General features: G+C 42.0%; 1 protein-coding gene across 8 annotated transcripts in view; it reads left to right on the top strand.

Annotated features, from left to right (window-relative positions):
• Nucleotides 1-18,383, top strand: part of lrp4 (low density lipoprotein receptor-related protein 4) — a 224,381-nt gene extending 205,998 nt beyond the window's left edge. For 3 of the 8 annotated variants that reach the window (XM_090238183.1, XM_021606797.3, XM_090238186.1), the window contains 7 exons: nt 486-599; nt 750-861; nt 1,065-1,129; nt 4,492-4,579; nt 6,175-6,316; nt 6,832-6,894; nt 14,257-18,313. In XM_090238183.1, coding sequence (XP_090094309.1) covers nt 486-599; nt 750-861; nt 1,065-1,129; nt 4,492-4,579; nt 6,175-6,316; nt 6,832-6,873 — 563 coding nt within the window. In that variant the 3' untranslated portion in view covers nt 6,874-6,894; nt 14,257-18,313. Of the gene's footprint in view, nt 1-485; nt 600-749; nt 862-1,064; nt 1,130-4,491; nt 4,580-6,174; nt 6,317-6,831; nt 6,895-14,256 lie in introns of all 8 variants that reach the window. The other 5 variants (XM_021606794.3, XM_090238182.1, XM_090238184.1 and 2 more) reach the window with 2 other exon arrangements.
• The last annotated feature ends 722 nt before the right edge of the window (nt 18,384-19,105 follow it).

The raw sequence follows: 19,105 nt of genomic DNA, 5'->3' as shown, positions 1-19,105 counted from the left end.
ACCAGGAGACTGAAAAACAGCTATCTCAAGGCCATTGAACTGTTAAATAGCCATCACAAGCCGGCTACCACCCGGTTACTCAACCCTTCACCTTAGAGGCTGCTGCCCTATATACATAGACATGGAATCACTGGCCACTTTAATAATGGAGCACTAGTCACTTTAATAATGTTTACATACTGCTTTACTCATCTCATATGTATATACTATATTATATTCTACTGTATTTAGTCAATGCCACTCCAGCATTGCTCGTCCTAATATTTATATATTTCTTAGTTTCATTCTTGTACTTTTAGATTTGTGAATTGTTGTGAATTGTTAGGTACTACTGCACTGTTGGAGCTGGGAACACGAGCATTGCGCTACACCCACAATAGCATCTGCTAAGTGTGTATGTGACCAATAAAATGTATTTATACTGTATGTGCCGTTGTGAAAATGCCACAAAACAGGTTAAAGTAAGCCTTTTCTTTTCCATGCAGGCACTAACCACTGTGGGGTGAATAATGGAGGATGTACTCATCTCTGCTTCGCTAATACAAACAGTTTTGTCTGTGCCTGCCCTGATGAACCAGACAGCAGGCCCTGCTCCACAAGTGAGTTTGTGCGTGTGCGTGTGTGTGTGTGTGTGTGTGTGTGTACTTGCATGCGTGTGAGAAACAACTTATTTTGATAAGCAACATTCCAGTTTTGTGTGTGATCTGTTTATTTATCTTTAAAACATTAGTCATTGTTCCTCTGTTTAGTCTCAGGTTATGTGCCAACCTCACCAGACAGAGAGACCACCAGCACCCCAGCCCCTAACAAGATCCCCAAAGCCCCCACAGACACGCCTCAGCAAGGACCCCCACTGATTAAGTATGTCAACAACAGGCCTGACATTTTACCTCATTGGCCATGACTTGAAGGGATCATATTGATACATAATGAGTGCTGTCTTATATGAATATTGACTAAATACCTTGTATCACTATGCTTTACTTTTATATCTTCAGTTTGTGACAAAGTATAGGCTCAGTTTGATGGTAAATCTTTTGGTTTTTTTACATCCCGTTTTGTAGCTGCACAGACAAGACCCTGAGTGTGGAGGGCTGCTTAGAGAGCAACGTGGTGACGGCTCCTCACGGTAAGATAAAGATCAGTCAGCTTCACCATCATCATCATTATCATGATTATTACCCTCAGTAGCATCTTCATCACACTTTGCATCATCATTACTATCATCATAATAAATTATTCACTTTCAAATGTACAGTGTTGATTTTATAGGCTATATCTAATTGTTTAGATGTTATAGCAGTGTAATCCACTCATTGGTTGATGTTGGAGGAAAATGGCGCCGGAGGGGAGGGCTGCCGTTTTTATCGGCTCTTAACCAACCATGATATTTTGTTAGTTTTTTCGCATTGTTCGTAACTTGTTTTGTGCAAAATGTTGCTGCTACCGTCTCTTATGACCGGAAAGAGCTTCTGGACATCAGAACTGGGACCTCAAATTGGACAAAGAGTTCTTCATTGAGTCGGACGGGAGGGATATGCTTCTATAGACACCCGACCAGGCCCAGATCCCCATGATTTGCAGGAAAAGGTTTTGCGGAAAGAGATCTGAGTGCCTTGTGAGGATCACGCGACGAGTGTCTAATCTGCCCTTGCCTTCCATTCTGCTAGCTAACGTTCAATGGCTGGGGAATAAATGGGACAAACTGAAAGCACGTACTGTATATATCTTACCAACAGGACATTTAAAAACTGTAATATCTTATGTTTCATCGAGTCGTGGCTGAACGACGACATTAAGAACGGACAACTGGCCGATTATACACTATCAGCAGGACAGAACAGCAGCCTCTGGTAAGACACAGAGCGGGGGCCTATGCATATTTGTAAACAATAGCTGGTGCACGATATCTAAGGAAGTCTTAAGGTTTTGCTCGCCTAAGGTAGAGTATCTCATAAGCTGTAGACCACACTACCTACCTAGAGAGTTTTCATATGTATTTTTCATAGATGTCTGCATACCACCACAGACTGAGGCTGGCACTAAAACTGCACTCAATGAACTGTATTCCGCCATAAGCAAACAGGAAAACGCTCATACAGAGGCGGCGCTCCTAGTGGCCGAGAACTTTAATGCAGGGAAACTTAAATCAGTTTACCTCATTTTTATCAACATGTTAAATGTGCAACCAGAGGAAAAACAATTCTAGACCACCTTTACTCCACAAACAGAGACGCGTACAAAGCTCTCCCTCGCCCTCAATTTGGCAAATCTGACCATAACTCTATCCTCCGGATTCCTGCTGACAAACACAAATTAAAGCATGAAGCACCAGTGACTCGGTCAATAAAGAAGTGGTCAGATGAAGTAGATGCTAAACTACAGGACTGTTTTGCTAGCACAGACTGGAATATGTTCTGGGATTCTTCCAATGCCATTGAGGAGTACACCATATCAGTCACTGGCTTTATCAATAGTTGCATACCGTACATACCCTAACCAAAAACCATGGATTACTGGCACTGAAACCCGGAAGCTTATAAGAAATCCCGCTATGCCCTCCGACGAACCATCAAACAGGCAAAGCATCAATACAGGACTAAGATCGAATTGTACTACACCGGCTCCGACACTCGTCAGATGTGGCAGGGCTTGCAATCTACAGACTACAAAGGGAAGCAAAGCCGAGAGCTGCCCAGCGACACAAGCCTACCAGACGAGCTAAATAACTTCTATGCTCGCTTCGAGGCAAGTAACACTGAAACATGCATGAGAGCATCAGCTGTTCTGGACGACTGTTTGATTAAGCTCTCCGCAGCCGATGTGAGAAAAGACCTTTGAACAGGTCAACATTCACAAGGCCGCTGGGCCACAAGGATTACTAGAATGTGTGCTTTGAGCAGGCGTTAATCAACTGGCAAGTGTCTTCACTGACATTTTCAACCTTTGCTTGTCTGAGTCTGTAATAACATGTTTCAAGCAGACCACCATAGTCCCTGTGCCCAACAACACTAAGGTCACCTGCCTAAACGTCGACAAACCCGTAGCACTCAAGTCTTTAGCCATGAAGTGCTTTGAAAGGCTGTTCATGGCTCACATCAACACCATTATGCCAGAAACACTAGACCAAATCCAATTTGCATACCGCCCTAACAGATCCACAAATGATGCAATCTCTATTGCACTTCACACTGCCCTTTCCCACCTGGACAAAAGGAACACCTATGTGAGAATGCTATTCATTTACTACAGCTCAGCGTTCAACACCATAGTGCATTCAAAGCTCATCACTAAGATAAGGACCCTGGGACGAGACACCTCCCTCTGCAACTGGATCCTGGACTTTCTGACGGTCCTCCCCCAAGTGGTAAAGGTAAGTAACAACACATCTGCCACGCTGATCCTCAACATGGGGGCCCTCAGAGGTGCGTGCTCAGTCCCCTCCTGTACTCCCTGTTCACTCATGACTGCAAGGCCAGGCACGACTCTAACACCATCATTAAGTTTTCTGATGACACAACAGTGGTAGGCCTTATCACCGACAACAACCTCTCCCTCAACATGATCAAGACAAAGGAGATGATCGTGGACTACAGGAAATGGAGGACCAAGCATGTCCCCATTCTCATCGGCGAGGCTTTAGTGGAGCAGGTTGAGAGCTTTAAGTTCCTTGGTGTCCACATCACCAACCAACTAACATGGTCCAAACATACCAAGACAGTCGCGAAGAGGGCATGAAAAAAACATATTCCCCCTCAGGAGACTGAAAATATTTGGCATGGGTCCTCAGATCCTCAAATGGTTTTAAAGCTGCACCATCGAGAGCGTCCTGACGGATTGTATCACTGCCTGGTATGGCCACTGCTCGGCCTCCGACCGCAAGGCACTACAGAGGGTAGTGCCTATGGCCCAGTACATCACTGGGGCCAAGCTTCCTGCCATCCAGGAACTCTATATCAGGAGGTGTCAGAGGAAGTCCCTAAAAATTGCCAAAGAGTCCAGCCACCCTAGTCATAGACTGTTCTCTCTGCTACCGCACGGCAATCGGTACTGGAGCGCCAAGTCTAGGTCCAAGAGGCTTCTCAACAGCTGCTACCCACAAGCCATAAGACTCCTGAACAGCTAATCAAATGGCCACCCAGACTATTTGCATTGACCCCCCCCCTCCCCCCCTTCTATGCTGCTGCTACTGTCTGTTATTATCTATGCATAGTCACTTTAATAACTCTACCTACATGGACATATTACCTCAATTACCTTGACACCGGTGCCCCCGCACATTGACTCTGTACTGGTACCCCGTGTATATAGCCCCACTATTGATATTTACTGCTGCTCTTTAATTGTTTGTTATTCTTCTCTTTTTGTTTTTGGTATTTTCTTAAAATTGCATTGTTGGTTAAGGGCTTGTAAGTAAGGTCTACACCTGTTGTGTTCGGCGCATGTGACAAATACAATTTGATTTGTTCATCTGCAACGCTTCTTTCACAGGGGAGGGGCTTCATATCAGCTATGTGATTGGAGGAGCGTTGACCATTCTGGCCATCCTGATAATCATCACTGCCTTCATTATTTACAGGTAAGACCAAGTCCTCTCTAAATACTCAAAATTCCTGTCATTTGACATTTTCATTTGAGTAATTTATCAGAAGCTCTAATCTAGAGCAATTTATTGTTAGTACATTCATCTTAAAGTAGCTAGGTGAGACAACTACATTAGTCATAGTAAGTAAAATGTTCCTCAATTAAGAAGTCATCAACAAAGTTAGTGCTAGTAATAAAAAGTATATGTACACTACCGTTTAAAAGTTTGGGATCACTTAGAAATGTCCATTAAAATCGAATAAAATTGATCAGAAATACAGTATAGACATTGTTAATGTTTTAAATGACTATTGTAACTGGAAACTGTGATTTTTAATGGAATATCTACATTTATCAGCAACCATCACTCCTGTGTTCCAATGGCACGTTGCGTTAGCTAATCCAACATTATCATTTTAAAAGGCTAATTGATAATTAGAAAACCCTTTTATAATTATGTTAGCACAGCTGAAAACTGTTGTTCTGATTAAAGAAGCAAAAAAACTCCTTCTTTAGACTAGTTGAGTATCTGGAGCATCAGCATTTGTGGGAGAGAAACAAACGCCTCACAAGTCCTGAATTGGCAGCTTCATTAAATAGTACCCGGCAAACACCAGTCTCAAAGTCGACAGTGAAGAGGCGACTCCGGAATGCTGGCCTTCTAGGCAGAGTTCCTTTGTCCAGTGCCTGTGTTATTTTGCCCATCTTAATCTTTTATTTTTATTGGCCAGTCTGAGATTTTGCATTTTCTTTGCAACTCTGCCTTGAAGGCCAGCATCCCGGAGTCGCCTCTTCACTGTTGACGTTGAGACTGTTTTTTTTTTCAGGTACTATTTAATGATGTCTGTTTCTCAAACTAGACACTCTAATGTACTTGTCCTCTTGCTCAGTTGTGCACTGGGGCCTCCCACTCCTCTTTCTATTCTGGTTAGGGCCAGTTTGCGCTGTTCTGTGAAGGGAGTAGTACACAGCGTTGTAAGAGATCTTCAGTTTCTTGGCAATTTCTCGCATGGGATAGCCTTCATTTCTCAGAACAAGAATAGACTGACGAGTTTCAGAAGAAAGGTTTTCTAATAATCAATTAGCCTTTTAAAATGATAAACTTGACTAACACAACGTGACATTGGAACACAGGAGTGATGGTTGCTGATAATGGGCCTCTGTACGCCTATGTAGATATTCCATAATATTATGCCGTTTCCAGCAGCAATAGTCATTTACAATGTCTTCACTGTATTTCTGATCAATTTGATGTTATTTTTATTTTTTCTTTCAAAAACAAGGACATTTCTATGTGACTCCAAACTTTTGAACGGTAGTGTATATATGTCTGTTCTCCATCCCTTTATCTGCCCAGATCTGAAATAAGTGATTAGGTGCAAACAATTTTAGCACCAATAGATTTGGCCAATGTTACTGTCATGTAACTTGTTGTTTCATGTCAGTGCAGACAAAGATCACACAGAGAGGAAGCTATATTAGACCTGTGACATTTGTCTGTTGTGGGAGCTAACCTAGATAGCCACCCAATGGACAGTTTTATCCAGTGGACTGTGTGTACAATGTGTTTACCCATCTTTCTATCCTCAGACACAAAAAGTCCAAGTTTGCTGACCCCGGGGTCAGCAACCTGACCTACAGTAACCCCTCATATAGGACGTCAACGCAAGAGGTCAAGATTGAGACCTCTCAAAAGCCGCCCATTTACAACCAGCTACGATATAAGAAAGAGGTAACTACCCAGGCCTATTTAGTATTTCAATAAAATTACGACAGAGTTCTAGCCTAGCTTTTTTCATGTGCAAGCATTTGCAGCAGATATTTTTCTGGAGGGTCTAAAGCATAATTGTGAAATCACGATTTGAAGGTGAAACAGAAACGTATGTTATTCTTATATAATAACATGCAATGTTTGCACTGGTGCAAACGTTTACTGAATCTGGGCCTTATCTCTCACTTCAGACTTTGATGAGAATAAGAAAGTACCTAATGTTTTAATAGAGTAATGGATACGTTTTATGTGAATCCATTGGGATTCTGTATGCCTATTATGACCGGGTTTCAAAAGGTATGGCTAGAAGTAACCATTGAGACAAATACTATTTTTCAATGTTTGTCTCTATCTCCTATGCTGTAGATAGATTGCTTTACAGTAGTTTTATTATAACCAAACATGAAGAGGCACAAGTGGTGGCCGACCCATCCACTCATCTCTCTTTTCTTCTCTTCCCCTCTCCTTCACTGCAGCTCTCTCATCCTTACAACAGCCTCTCTCCTTTATTCTTTTGACCTGTTTTGTCCTGCGCAGAGGTAGTCACACACCATGGGGGAATCCCTCCATCAATCAACCTTATCACTCTCTTTTTCACTCCTCTTGTATCTCCCACTCCTTGTGTCTCTTTCTCTTGTCCCCACCTTCACCTAACATGTGTACATGCTCTCTCTCTCATGTGTCTACTATTGTTCCTCTGCTTGGTCATGTGTGACAACTGACTCTTTCTGATGACTGACTTTACTAATGATTTTTTAAATGTAGAGACAAACAGTGCTTTCAGAAAATGCTCACACCCCTTGACTTTTTCGACATTTTGTTGTACTACAGCCTGAATTTAAAATTGATTCCATTGAGATTGTGTGTCACTGGCATACACACAATCAAATCAAGTTTTTTTTTGTCACATACACATGGTTAGCAGATGTTAATGCGAGTGTAGCGAAATGCTTGTGCTTTTAGTTCCGACAGTGCAGTAATATCTAACAAGTAATCTAACAATTCCCCAACAACGACCTAATGCACACAAATCTAAAGGGCTGAATGAGAACATGTACATGTAAGTATATGGATGGCCGAGCGGCATAGGCAAGGTGCAGTAAATGGTATAAAAAACAGTATAAACATATGATATGAGTAAGGTAAGATATGTAAACATTATTCAAGTGGCATTATTTAGAGTGCATTGTATAAAGTGACTTGTGATGTGGCCTGTTCTGAGTTAGTGATTGCTGTTTAGCAGTCTGATGGCCTTGAGATAGAAGCTGTTTTCAATCTCTCGTACCCAGCTTTGAGTTAGTGATTGCTGTTTAACAGTCTGATGGCCTTGAGATAGAAGCTGTTTTCAGTCTCTCGGTCCCAGCTTTGATTCACCTGTACTGAACTCGCCTTCTGGATGATAGTGGTGTGAACAGGCAGTGGCTCGGGTGGTTGATGTCCTTGATGATCTTTTTGGCCTTCCTGTGACATCGGGTGCTGTAGGTGTCATGGAGGGCAGGTAGTTTGCCACCGGTGATGCGTTGTTCAGACCGCACCACCCCCTGGAGAGCCTTGCAGTTGCCTTACCAGGCTGTGATACAGCCCGATCGGATGCTCTCGATTGTGCATCTGGACAAGTTTGTCAGGGTTTTGGGTGACAAGCCAAATTTCTTCAGCCTCCTGAGGTTGAAGAGGCGCTGTTGCTCCTTCTTCACCACACTGTCTGTGGAAGTGGACCATTTCAGTTTGTCTGTGATGTGTATGCAGAGGAACTTAAAACGTTCCACCTTCTCCACTGCTGTCCCTTTAATGTGGATAGGGGGGTGCTCCCTCTGCTGTTTCCTGACACCACAATCTGAGTGCCCTCACCTCCTCCCTGTAGGCTCTCGTCGTTGTTGGTAATCAAGCCTACCACTGTAGTGTCGTCTGCAAACTTGATGATTGAATGAGCTTGGAGGGTACTATGGTGTTGAATGCTGAGCTGTAGTCAATGAACAGCATTCTTACATAGGTATTCCTTTTGCCCAGATGGAATAGGGCAGTGTGATGGCGATTGCGTCGTCTGTGGACCTGTTGGGGCGGTATGCAAACTGAAGTGGGTCTAGGGTGGCCGGTAAGGTGGAGGTGATATCATCCTTGACTTGTCTCTCAAAGCACTTCATGTTGCAGAAGTGAGTTCCTCGGGGCGGTAGTCATTTAGTTCAGTAATCTTTGCCTTCTTGGGTACAGGAACAATGGTAGCCATCTTGAAGCATGTGGGGACAACACACTGGGATAGAGAGCGATTTGATAAGTCTGTAAACACACCAGCCAGCTGGTCTGCGCATGCTTTGAGGACGCGGCTAGGGATGCCAGCTGGGCCAGCAGCCTTGCGAGAGTTAACACGTTTAAATGTTATACTCATGTCAGCCACGGAGGGGAGGGAGGGAGGGGGGGGCAGTCCTTGTTAGTGGACCACGACAGTGGCATTGTATTATCCTCAAAACAGGCAAAGAAGGTGTTTAGTTTGTCTGGAAGCGTGACGTTGGGTCCGTGACGTTGCTGGATTTATTTTACGTCTCATGTTTGAGCCATTGAATTGCGACTCCACTTTGTCCCTGTACTGGCATTTCGCTTGATTGACTGCCTTGCGGAGGGAATAGCTACACTGTTTATATTCAGACATCCATCCATGGTTTCTGGTTAAGGTAGGTTTTAATAGTCACAGTGGGTAGAACATCTCCAATGCACTTCTTTATAAATGCACTCACTGAGTCAGCGTATAGGTCGATGTTGTTCTCTGAGGCTGACCGGAACACATTCCAGTCTGCATGATCAAAACATTCTTGAAGTGTGGCTTCCGATTGGTTGGACCAGCATTGAATGGTTCACATCACTGGTACATCCTGTGAATTTCTTCCTATAAGACGGAAGGAGCAAGATGGCGTTGCGGTCGGATTTGCCGAAGGGAGGGTGGGGGATGGCTTTGTATGCATCGCGGAAGTTAGAGTAGCAGTGGTCGACGGTATTGCCCACAATAAACAATAAATGCAGCCTCAGGATATGTATGGTTTCCAGTTGGCATATAGTCCAGTGAAGTTCCTTGATGGCCGTCTTGGTGTCTGCTTGAGGGGGAATGTACACAGCTGTGACTATAACTGACGAGAATTCTCTTGGTAGGTAAAATGGCTGGCACTTGATTGTAAGGAATTCTAGATCGGGTGAGCAGAAGTCTCTTGAGTTCCTGTATGTTGTTATGATTACACCATGAGTCATTAATCATAAAGCATACACACCCGCCCTTCCTTTTCCCAGAGAGGTGTTTATCTCTGTCGGCGCGATGCATGGAGAAGCCCGGTGGCTGAACCGAATCTGACAACATGTCCCGAGAGAGCCATGTTTCCATGAAACTGAAAATGTTTCAATCTCAGATGTCTCTCTGGAAGGCAACCCTTGCTCGAATTTCATCTACCTTGTTGTCAAGAGACTGGGTGTTGGCTAGTAGTATACTCAGAGTCAAATCTCTTTTTCGTCCACTTTCATATTCAAAATGATCCACCTTCCTTGCGAATCATTCCTGACTATTTGCACATTCAGATCGAAATGTTTGTTAATTAATATCATCACACCCTTTGAGTTCCTTTGTCCATGACGGAAAATTATTTCACCACCCAATTCCTTTTTCTACGCAACATCATCTAAGGATGTAGAGTGAGTTTCCTGTAAACAGTATACAGTATGTTATATTCCTTTTCTTTTAGCCGTGTAAAGACTGATCTTCTTTTTTATAATCTGCTAAACGATTACAATTATAACTGGCTATACGTATTTCACCCCTTACGATAACTAGATACTATTCTCAGTCCAAATTGACCATAATTAGTGCTTGTAAAGTTACTGCCATTCGAGGTATTATGAAGGTCAAAACTAGAGCTTTCAAATGTTTGATATTTAGAATTCAAGAAATAGGTTCTAGAAATATTTGTTTTATTCCCTTGCCTGTTTGCCTGTGAGCCAATACCACAGATGTTAGAAAATTGAGACAAGATATTATGTGTGTAGCAAATCTGAGTAGGTTGATGTGTATGATATTGGATGTGATATAGTGAGTGTGTACGATGTCTGTATAAGAGTAAGACTATAATGTGTGATGTCCAAATAAATAATAACTCTGCCAATTTGCATGGTTGAGTGTCTGTGTGTAACATATTGATATTCATGATGATAATTGTAATCCATATCGTATCACCATCATAGTTGCTTCATAATTACCTTTAACATAATTGAAAAACACATCCCAGCATTTCCATAGCAATTGACATTTCACATGATCATGAAAGAGACCTTGCATTACTCTAGAGACAGCTTCACAACAGAACAAATGTATTCCATACAATATGTTATTATTCCCCAATTCCCCTATTCTGATATCTTCCTCCTGCTTGTTGTAAACATATATAAACTTTTAGACAAATACATAAAAAGATAGACAAACGATAAACACAAATTATAAAAGAGTTCTCGACAATAGAGAGAAGAGTGAGAGAGGAGTGCGAGATCAGGTGTGTCCTTATGTATAAGCAAGCATGTAATTGAGTATGTGTGTGTTCATATCCACTTGATAATGTTCAGATAATTTTACAGTTCCCATACCTTCTTTTTTTCATAACCTGAACTCTCTGTAAAATTTAGTACAGCCACGGTGTTATGGAGCTGTCTCGGAATAGCTGTCCATCTATAAAGAGTTTGTCCACAATGATAAAGGCACACCTACCATCCTTCCTTTGTTGTCTTTCTAACGGATACAGTCTCTTATGGCGTTTGTTTATCTCCCTTGGTAATTGGTCATTGAGACCGAATTTGATCCCTTTAAGCTCCCTTCCTCTGCTTTTGATCAGCCACTTTTGTTGGTAGTGTTCAAATTTTGTCTCTGTGTACTCGGTGGAAAGCCACCTTGTTTACAGTCTCTATGGGAAGTTTCAAGGCAGATTGCATGAATTCTCTGATCGCACCCTCTGGATTATTGGCTGCATCTTCAGAAATCCCCGGGAAAAAAATATTTTCACGAATACTACGACTTTGTATGTCTAGTAGCGACTTCTTCATCACCCTGTTTTCCCTGAGTAGACAATCCATGTTGGAATCGTGGATTTTTACCTTGGCTGTGAGTGTCATGTTTTCTCTTTGGAGCGTGAGAATTTTACTCTGGCTGAACTCCAAACCCCCACTCAGCCCTGCTACCTCCTCACACAACTGTTCAAGTGTTGCATGGATTCCAGCCAGAGCACTAGCCTCTACCGCAATGGTAAGGATATCGTCCGTAGCTGTAGATTAATCAGTTTTAATTTTTTGGTTGGGTTGAAGTTTTTTTGTGAGGTGGTCGGATCTTTCCATGAAGGGGTATGTTGTTCCTCCATAGCGTAAAGCTGTTGGTACTCGTCAATTTCCCTCAGGGTCTCCTTAGTATCCAGATTGGCTCTTTACTGCAATCAGTTGTTTTACGAAAAGACAACAATGAATCTTTCCCACGACAACAACAGGTGTCTGTAGTACAGGCAGCTAGCGCTCGCGGAATCCAAAAAAAAGGAACACAAACTTGCATTCCCAGCCGTAAAGGCCCACCGCGTCGATGAACTGGATGAACCAGACTTGTAGAGGTCAATTTATTTTCCTGAGGTCTTGGCTGATTTATTTTGATTCTCCCATGGTGTCAAGCAAAGAGCCCACACAAGTGGATTTTTATTTAAGTGTCACATGATCTCAGTATATATACACCTGTTTTGAAAGACCCCAGAGTCTTCAACACCACTCCAAACAGCTCAGGGACAAAGTTGTGGAGAAGTATAGATCAGGGTTGAGTTATAATTTTTATCTGAAACTTTGAACATCCCACGGAGAACCATCCATTATTAACATCCATTATTAAAAAATGGAAAGAATATGGCACCACAACAAACCTGCCTAGAGAGGGCCGCCTACCAAAACTCATGGAGCAGGCAAGGAGGTCATTAATTAGATAGGCAATAAAGAGACTAAAGATAACCCTGAAGGAGCTGCAAAGCTCCACGGTGGAGATTGGAATATCTGTCAACAGGACCACTTTAAGCCGTACACTCCACAGAGCTGGGCTTTGTGGAAGGGTGGCCAGAAAAAAAGCCATTGCTAAAATAAAAAAAATAAGCAAAGACGTTTGGTGTTCATCAAAAGGCATGTGGGAGACTCCCCAAACATATGGAAGAAGGTTCTCTGGTCAGATGAGACTAAAATTGAGCTTTTTTGCCATCAAGGAAAATGTTATGTCTTGCGCAAACCCAACACCTCTCATCAACCCGTGAACACCATCCCCACAGTGAAGCATGGTGGTGGTAGCATCATGTTGTGGGGATGTTTTTCATCGGCAGGGACTGGGAAACTGGTCAGAATTGAAGGAATGATGGATGGCGCTAAATACAGGGAAATTCTTGAGGAAAACCTGTTTCAGTCTTCCAGAGATTTGAGACTGGGACGGAGGTTCACCTTCCAGCAGGACAAGGACCCTAAACATACTGCTCAAGCAACACTCAAGTGGTTTAAGAGGAAACATTTAAATGTATTGGAATGGCTTAGTCAAAGCCCAGACCTCAACCCAATTGCTGTACACCAGCGGAGCCCATCCAACTTGAAGGAGCTGGAGCAGTTTTGCCTTGAATAATGGGCAAAAATCCCAGTGGCTAGATGTGCCAAGCTTCTAGAGACATACCCCAAGAGACTTGCAGCTGTAGTTGCTGCAAAATGTGTCTCTACAAAGTATTGACTTTGGGGGGGGGGGGGGGGGGGGGTGAAATAGTTACACACTCAAGTTTTCTGTTTTTTTGTCTTATTTCTTGTTTGTTTCACAACAAATAAATAAACAAAAATGTATCTTCAAATGGATATACATGTTGTGTAAATCAAATGATACAAACCCCCAAAAAATCTATTTTAATTCCAGATAGTAAGGAAACAAAGTAGCAAAAATGCCAAGGGGGGTGAACACTTTCGCAAGCCGGTGTACACTGGAGCTGCTTACCAACACGACATTGAATGTTCCGGAGTGGCCAAGTTACAGTTTTGACTTAAATAGTCTTGAATATCTATGGCAAGACTAGCAATGATCAGCAACCAACTTGACAGTTTGGAGAATTAAAAAATAAATAATATGCAAATAATACATTTTTGTGTAGGTCGTTGACAAAAATCTATTTTAATTCCACCTTATAACCCTAAACGTGGAAAAAGTTGAGGGGTGTGAATACTTTTGGAATGCACTTTCTCTATCTATGGCTTTGGATGGACCTAATAATATCAAATAATGAGGTATTGAAAAGTCTGTTCTTTGTTTGGCAAACCCTTTCACTTTATGTATTGTATGTCTGACATTTTACACAGTCTTATTTTGGGGGAATTCACTGTTTATCATATGTAGTCCTGAGCCCAACTCTAACCTTTTGATTACCTGGAGCAGTTTCAGTCACAAAAAAATCCAGTCACAAAAAAATCCAGTCACAAAAAAATCTAACAAATTGTTTCTCCATAAATGCAGTAAAGAGATGACACATTTGATATTCCATAGTTTCCCTACTCAACACATAAGCACTGATGACAAAACTAACTGAAAGACCAGAGGACATCTCACTGAAAGGAAACTACTACTGTGCATGGGTAGAGATTTACAACAACATCCTGCTCTGGAGTGTTTGTAGTTGTTTTCTGATGAGTTGTTCCAAAATGGCTGCTCTCTAACCACTGATACAGGATTAGTTTTCCACTAACTACTTATGTAGGGTCAGATATTCTTCATCCCCTCATATGCTTTTAGGGATATGATCATCTGACCCTAGATGTGTGATTATGGTTGATGTCTATGTCATGCGCAAGGCTAACACAGCTAAACATTCTACTGTGTCTTCTTTCTCCTTCCTCAGGGGGGCGGGGACAGTGGCTACACCAAGGAGAAGATCCGCATCGTGGAAGGAGTGTGTCTCCTCTCCAGCGAGGAGCTGTACTGGGAGGACCTGAAGCAGCTGAAGCCGTCACGTGGTGGTCTGCACACATGCATGCGCACGGACACTGTGTCCCTGCAGGCCAGCAGCGCCTCGCTGGACGACGGCGAGACAGAGCAGTTGCTCCAAGAGGAGACGTCGGAGTGTTCGTCCATAAACACGCTGACCCCCGTCACCGTCACACCCCAACGCCACCCCCAACACAGCCTGCCTGACACCGGCTGGACCCCCGCACGCAAACCCTCTACCGAGAGCGAGGTGTAAGGGAGGCCTCTTGCTTCACTGCCTCCCTACTCCTACTCTTTACCCTTAGTCCTCCTGATCCCTTCAACTACACACCCTTTTTCACACACACACACACACACACACACACACACACACACACACACACACACACACACACACACCTGTATACAGTATACATACATACAGTAAACGATACGTACTTATGCTTCAGGCCACAGTGAGTCATACACAAGCTGACACTCACACAGATAAGTGGTACATACAAACACTACAGTCACATACATACTTCATGCTACACACACATTTATGCATGCATACAAATCTGGCATCTCCTCGGCCCGCTGGACTTCATCCTACACACACACATCCGCACTCTTACCACCACCCTCTCACAACCACAAACTGACTCACCGCTACCCACTTCAGGCAACAGACTGAATTACAATTTACAAGCATGCTGGAAAAAGAAAGCAAAAAAATACACTTTGAGAAAAGAAATGACAAACAGAGAAATCTGGAGCCTTTTTAAAGAATGCAACCCCTCAAGGTGAGGGCCGCTTAGTATATTACATTGCATTTTTTGTGAAGTTTTTGACAAAGCTAAAAACGATATACTCCCGCAGGAGACTATGTAACAAACTGCTCGCTCTCTCTATAATGCCACTCATCATATACCATGTCCTTATGAACTCTATTTATGAACTTTTTGTTCTTTGAGTTGGTTTTTGCTGATTTTAAAGAATGGTGAGAGTGTTGTGTAGATCTGTATTGCAGTATGACCCAGTCATTCAAACCTCTATATTTATGTGCCAAAGGGTGGAGCTTCGCTACGTCTACATTTATACTAGAATAACATTTTATAGGCTATGTGCCACGTAAAGGAGAGAAAGACAGTTACCTATGGGAGAGCTCAGCAATGGGACGATCTGTTTCAAACATGTTTCACATTGTATACCTCCTCTTCTAAAACCAACCATGGACTTATCTATCTGATCTCTCTTAACTGGTACTCTAGACAGGTCCTGGAAACTGGTACTCTAGATTGGTACTGGAAATGGGTACTCTAGACTGGTACTGGAAACTGTTGAAATCCATTCATTTTAAAAATCTAAAGTAAACTGCAAGTAAACCATTTCTGGTCCTCGTGAAATAGCATTCTCGATGAAGTATAAGTGCCAAACATTTTTTTCATTTTTTTCTTTCCTCAGTTTGATATTTCTTGGAGTTCGTAAAATGTGCTTTACATTCTTTTAGCTGTTCTGATTAAGGCAAATATCTGTCATCTCTGAACCTGTAAAGCACTGTACACTTAGTGCCCACTGTTCTAGTCTAAGCTATAGAATAAGCTTCAGTGTATTATGTAATTTGACAAGGTTGCCCTCTGTGAAATATACAATGCACATACAGTGCATTCGGGAAAGTATTCAGACTTATTGACTTCTCCACATTGTTACTTTACGGCCTTATTCTGAAATTGATTAAATATGTTTTTTCCCTCATCAACCTCCACACAATACCCCATAATGACAAAGAGAAAACTGTTTTTTAGAAATGTTTGCACATTTTATACAAAATGTAAAACAGATGCCTTATTTACATAAGTATTCAGACCCTTTGCAATAAGACAAAAAAATGAGCTCAGGTGCATCCTGTTTCCATTGATCATCCTTGAGATGTTTCTACAACTTGATTTGAGTCCACCTGTGGTAAATTCAAATGATTGGACATGATTTGGAAAGGCACACACCTGTCTTTATAATGTCCCACAGTTGACAGTCCATGTCAGAGCAAAAACCATGCCATGAGGTCGGAGGAATTGTCCATATTGCTCAGACACAGGATTGTGTCGAGGCACAGATCTGAAGAAGGTTCCAAAGAACACAGTGGCCTCCATCGTTCTTAAATGGAAGAAGTTTGGAACCACCAAGACTCTTCCCAGAGCTGGCCGCCCGGCCAAACTGAGCAATCGGGGGAGAAGGGCCTTGGTCAGGGAGGTGAACAAGAACACAATGGTCACTCTGACAGAGCTCCATTGTTTCTCTGTGGAGATGGGAGAACCTTCCAGAAGGACAACCATCTCTGTAGCACTCAACCAATCAGGCCTTTATGGAAGTGGCCAGAGGGAAGCCACTCATCAGTAAAAGGCACATGACAGCCCTCTTGGAGTTTGCCAAAAGGCACGTAAAGACTCTCAGACCATGAGAAACAAGATTCTCCGGTCTGATGAAACCAAGGTTGAACTCTTTGGCCTGAATGCCAAGCGTCACGTCTGGAGGAAACCTGGCACCATCCTTACGGTGAAGCAAGGTGGTGGCAGCATCATGCTGTGGGGATGTTTTTCAGTGGCAGGGACTGGGATACTAGACTGGATCGAGAGAAAGGTTCACCTTACAACAGGACAACGACCCTAAGCACAAAGCCAAGACAACGCAGGAGTGGCTTTGGAACAAGTCTCAATGTCCTTGAGTGGCCAAGCCAGAGCCCGGACTTGAACCTAATCGAACATCTCTGGAGAGACCTGAAAATAGCTGTGCAGCAACGCTCCCCATCCAACCTGACAGAGCTTGAGAGGATCTGCAGAGAAGAATAGGAGAAACTACCCAAATGCAGGTGTGCCAAGCTTGTAGCGTCATACACAAGAAGACTGCCAAAAGCGCTTCAACAATGTACTGATTAAAGGGTCTGAATACTTATGTAAATGTGATATTTCAGTTTTTTTTTATACTGTTTTAGTGTTGTCGTTGTTGGGTATTGTGTGTAGATTGAGGGGGAAAAAAAATTGAATCTATTTTAGAATAAGGCTGTAACATAAAAATGTGGAAAAATTCAAGGGGTCTGAATACTTTTCGAATGCACCGTACAGTATATGAGATTACCATTAACCATATATCACAGAGGTGTTACTTTAGACAAAGAATATACCACTGGTAATTTACGGAACCATCCATATTATTCAAATAAAAACAATATATATTACATATGCAGCGTTTACCGTGAATGCAGTCTCTGCGAACTTGGGAACATTGCCTTTACATTTCAATCGCGCTGTAGTGCGGATCTTCAGCATTACAGATTGAATTTAGCCCTTACATTTAACATGGTTTTGTACTGTACAATCTGTCATGGAAATGCATAGGGTGGGAAATAGAGCATTGCTCTGGACAGATATCAGTTTGAGTTCTCAAAACCATGTATCTTGAAGTAACTTCAAGTTCAGCAACATGCTGATTTGCTGCTAGACAGGAATTCCACAGCACTGATGCCAATGAGAGAAGGTCTTGGCAGCTATTTTACCTGAGGTCTCTGATGGTTGGATCACAGACGCATCAATCTGACCAATGCTTCAATCATTAACTACGCTAACACACAGAATCCCACCCACTCAGCAAAGGTTTCTAAGCTGTACAGATTTTACCATGCATTTTAAGCAGACAAATTGTCAAATATATTGTGTTGATTTTGTTGTATAGAGAGTATTTTGTACAAAGGGATTTCATTATTGTTTTTACTTGTATTAATATTACTCACTGGAGAAGAACATTTTTGTTTTGCTGGATTATTTAACCACTGTGTTTCCAAACATTGTAAATGATAGGGTTGCTGCCAGTTATTTAATAATGGTCACATATAACTGTTGTAAAGTTAACTAAAAGAGATATTTATGATTTCTTTGTTTGGTTGTCACTTAATGTGTAAATATGAAAAATACTAAATGAATTTCCTGCAGTACTAACAAGCTGTGTTGTGTGATGTAGTGAATTACCCCTTTGCTATCTTTTAATATAAACTGCGTGACACACTTTTCTTGTTGTCTCACAAGTTTGAAGCAATGGATCTTCCTCTCTGCAGATCTTACGGAAGCCCTGAAACCCAAGGATAAAAAGAAAAAAAAGCGTAAATGCCGTTTGAACGACATAATTGGTGTTTTGTCTCTATTAGGCCTCATCTGTTATGCAGCTTGTCAGGTCGTGTAATGGTTGCTGGAGCCATTCATTCACTGATTCCATCCATTGATATGATTATTAATTGACAGTGTTTTATGCCTATTCGGTTGTAATTATTTAGCCTACCCCACCCATAAGAGCCTATATCTTGTTTATATTATACTTTCTAACATTAGGATATGTAGTTTCTATTTTGAAGGACTTGAAATGTATTAATGGATGTTTTAGGTAGGCAATACATAGGCTACTGGAAAATGCATTTTTGTTTTTGGGGGAACAGAAACACTATAATATAAATACATTTAATTCAGCAAAACTTTCAGAAATAAATCGTAAATAATAAAAGGCAGTTTCAGCTTTTCATAAATAAAAGGGAATAATCTCAAATTAGGGCGGTCAAATGATTTGTACACCAAAGCAAGCACCAACAACCTTCACATGTGCATTGAGCGTGTGACATGTGCTCCACAAATTAATTATAATTTTTATTAGAAAGACAAAAATTACACATGCAAAGGCTTAATTACACACAGTTGAAGTTGGAAGTTTACATGCACTTAGGTTGGAGTCATTAAAACTCG

The sequence above is a fragment of the Oncorhynchus mykiss genome, chromosome 6, assembly GCF_057628025.1.
Source record: "Oncorhynchus mykiss isolate SJ-2025 chromosome 6, ASM5762802v1, whole genome shotgun sequence".
NCBI lineage: Eukaryota > Metazoa > Chordata > Actinopteri > Salmoniformes > Salmonidae > Oncorhynchus > Oncorhynchus mykiss.
This window is presented reverse-complemented; position numbering and strand designations above follow the sequence as displayed.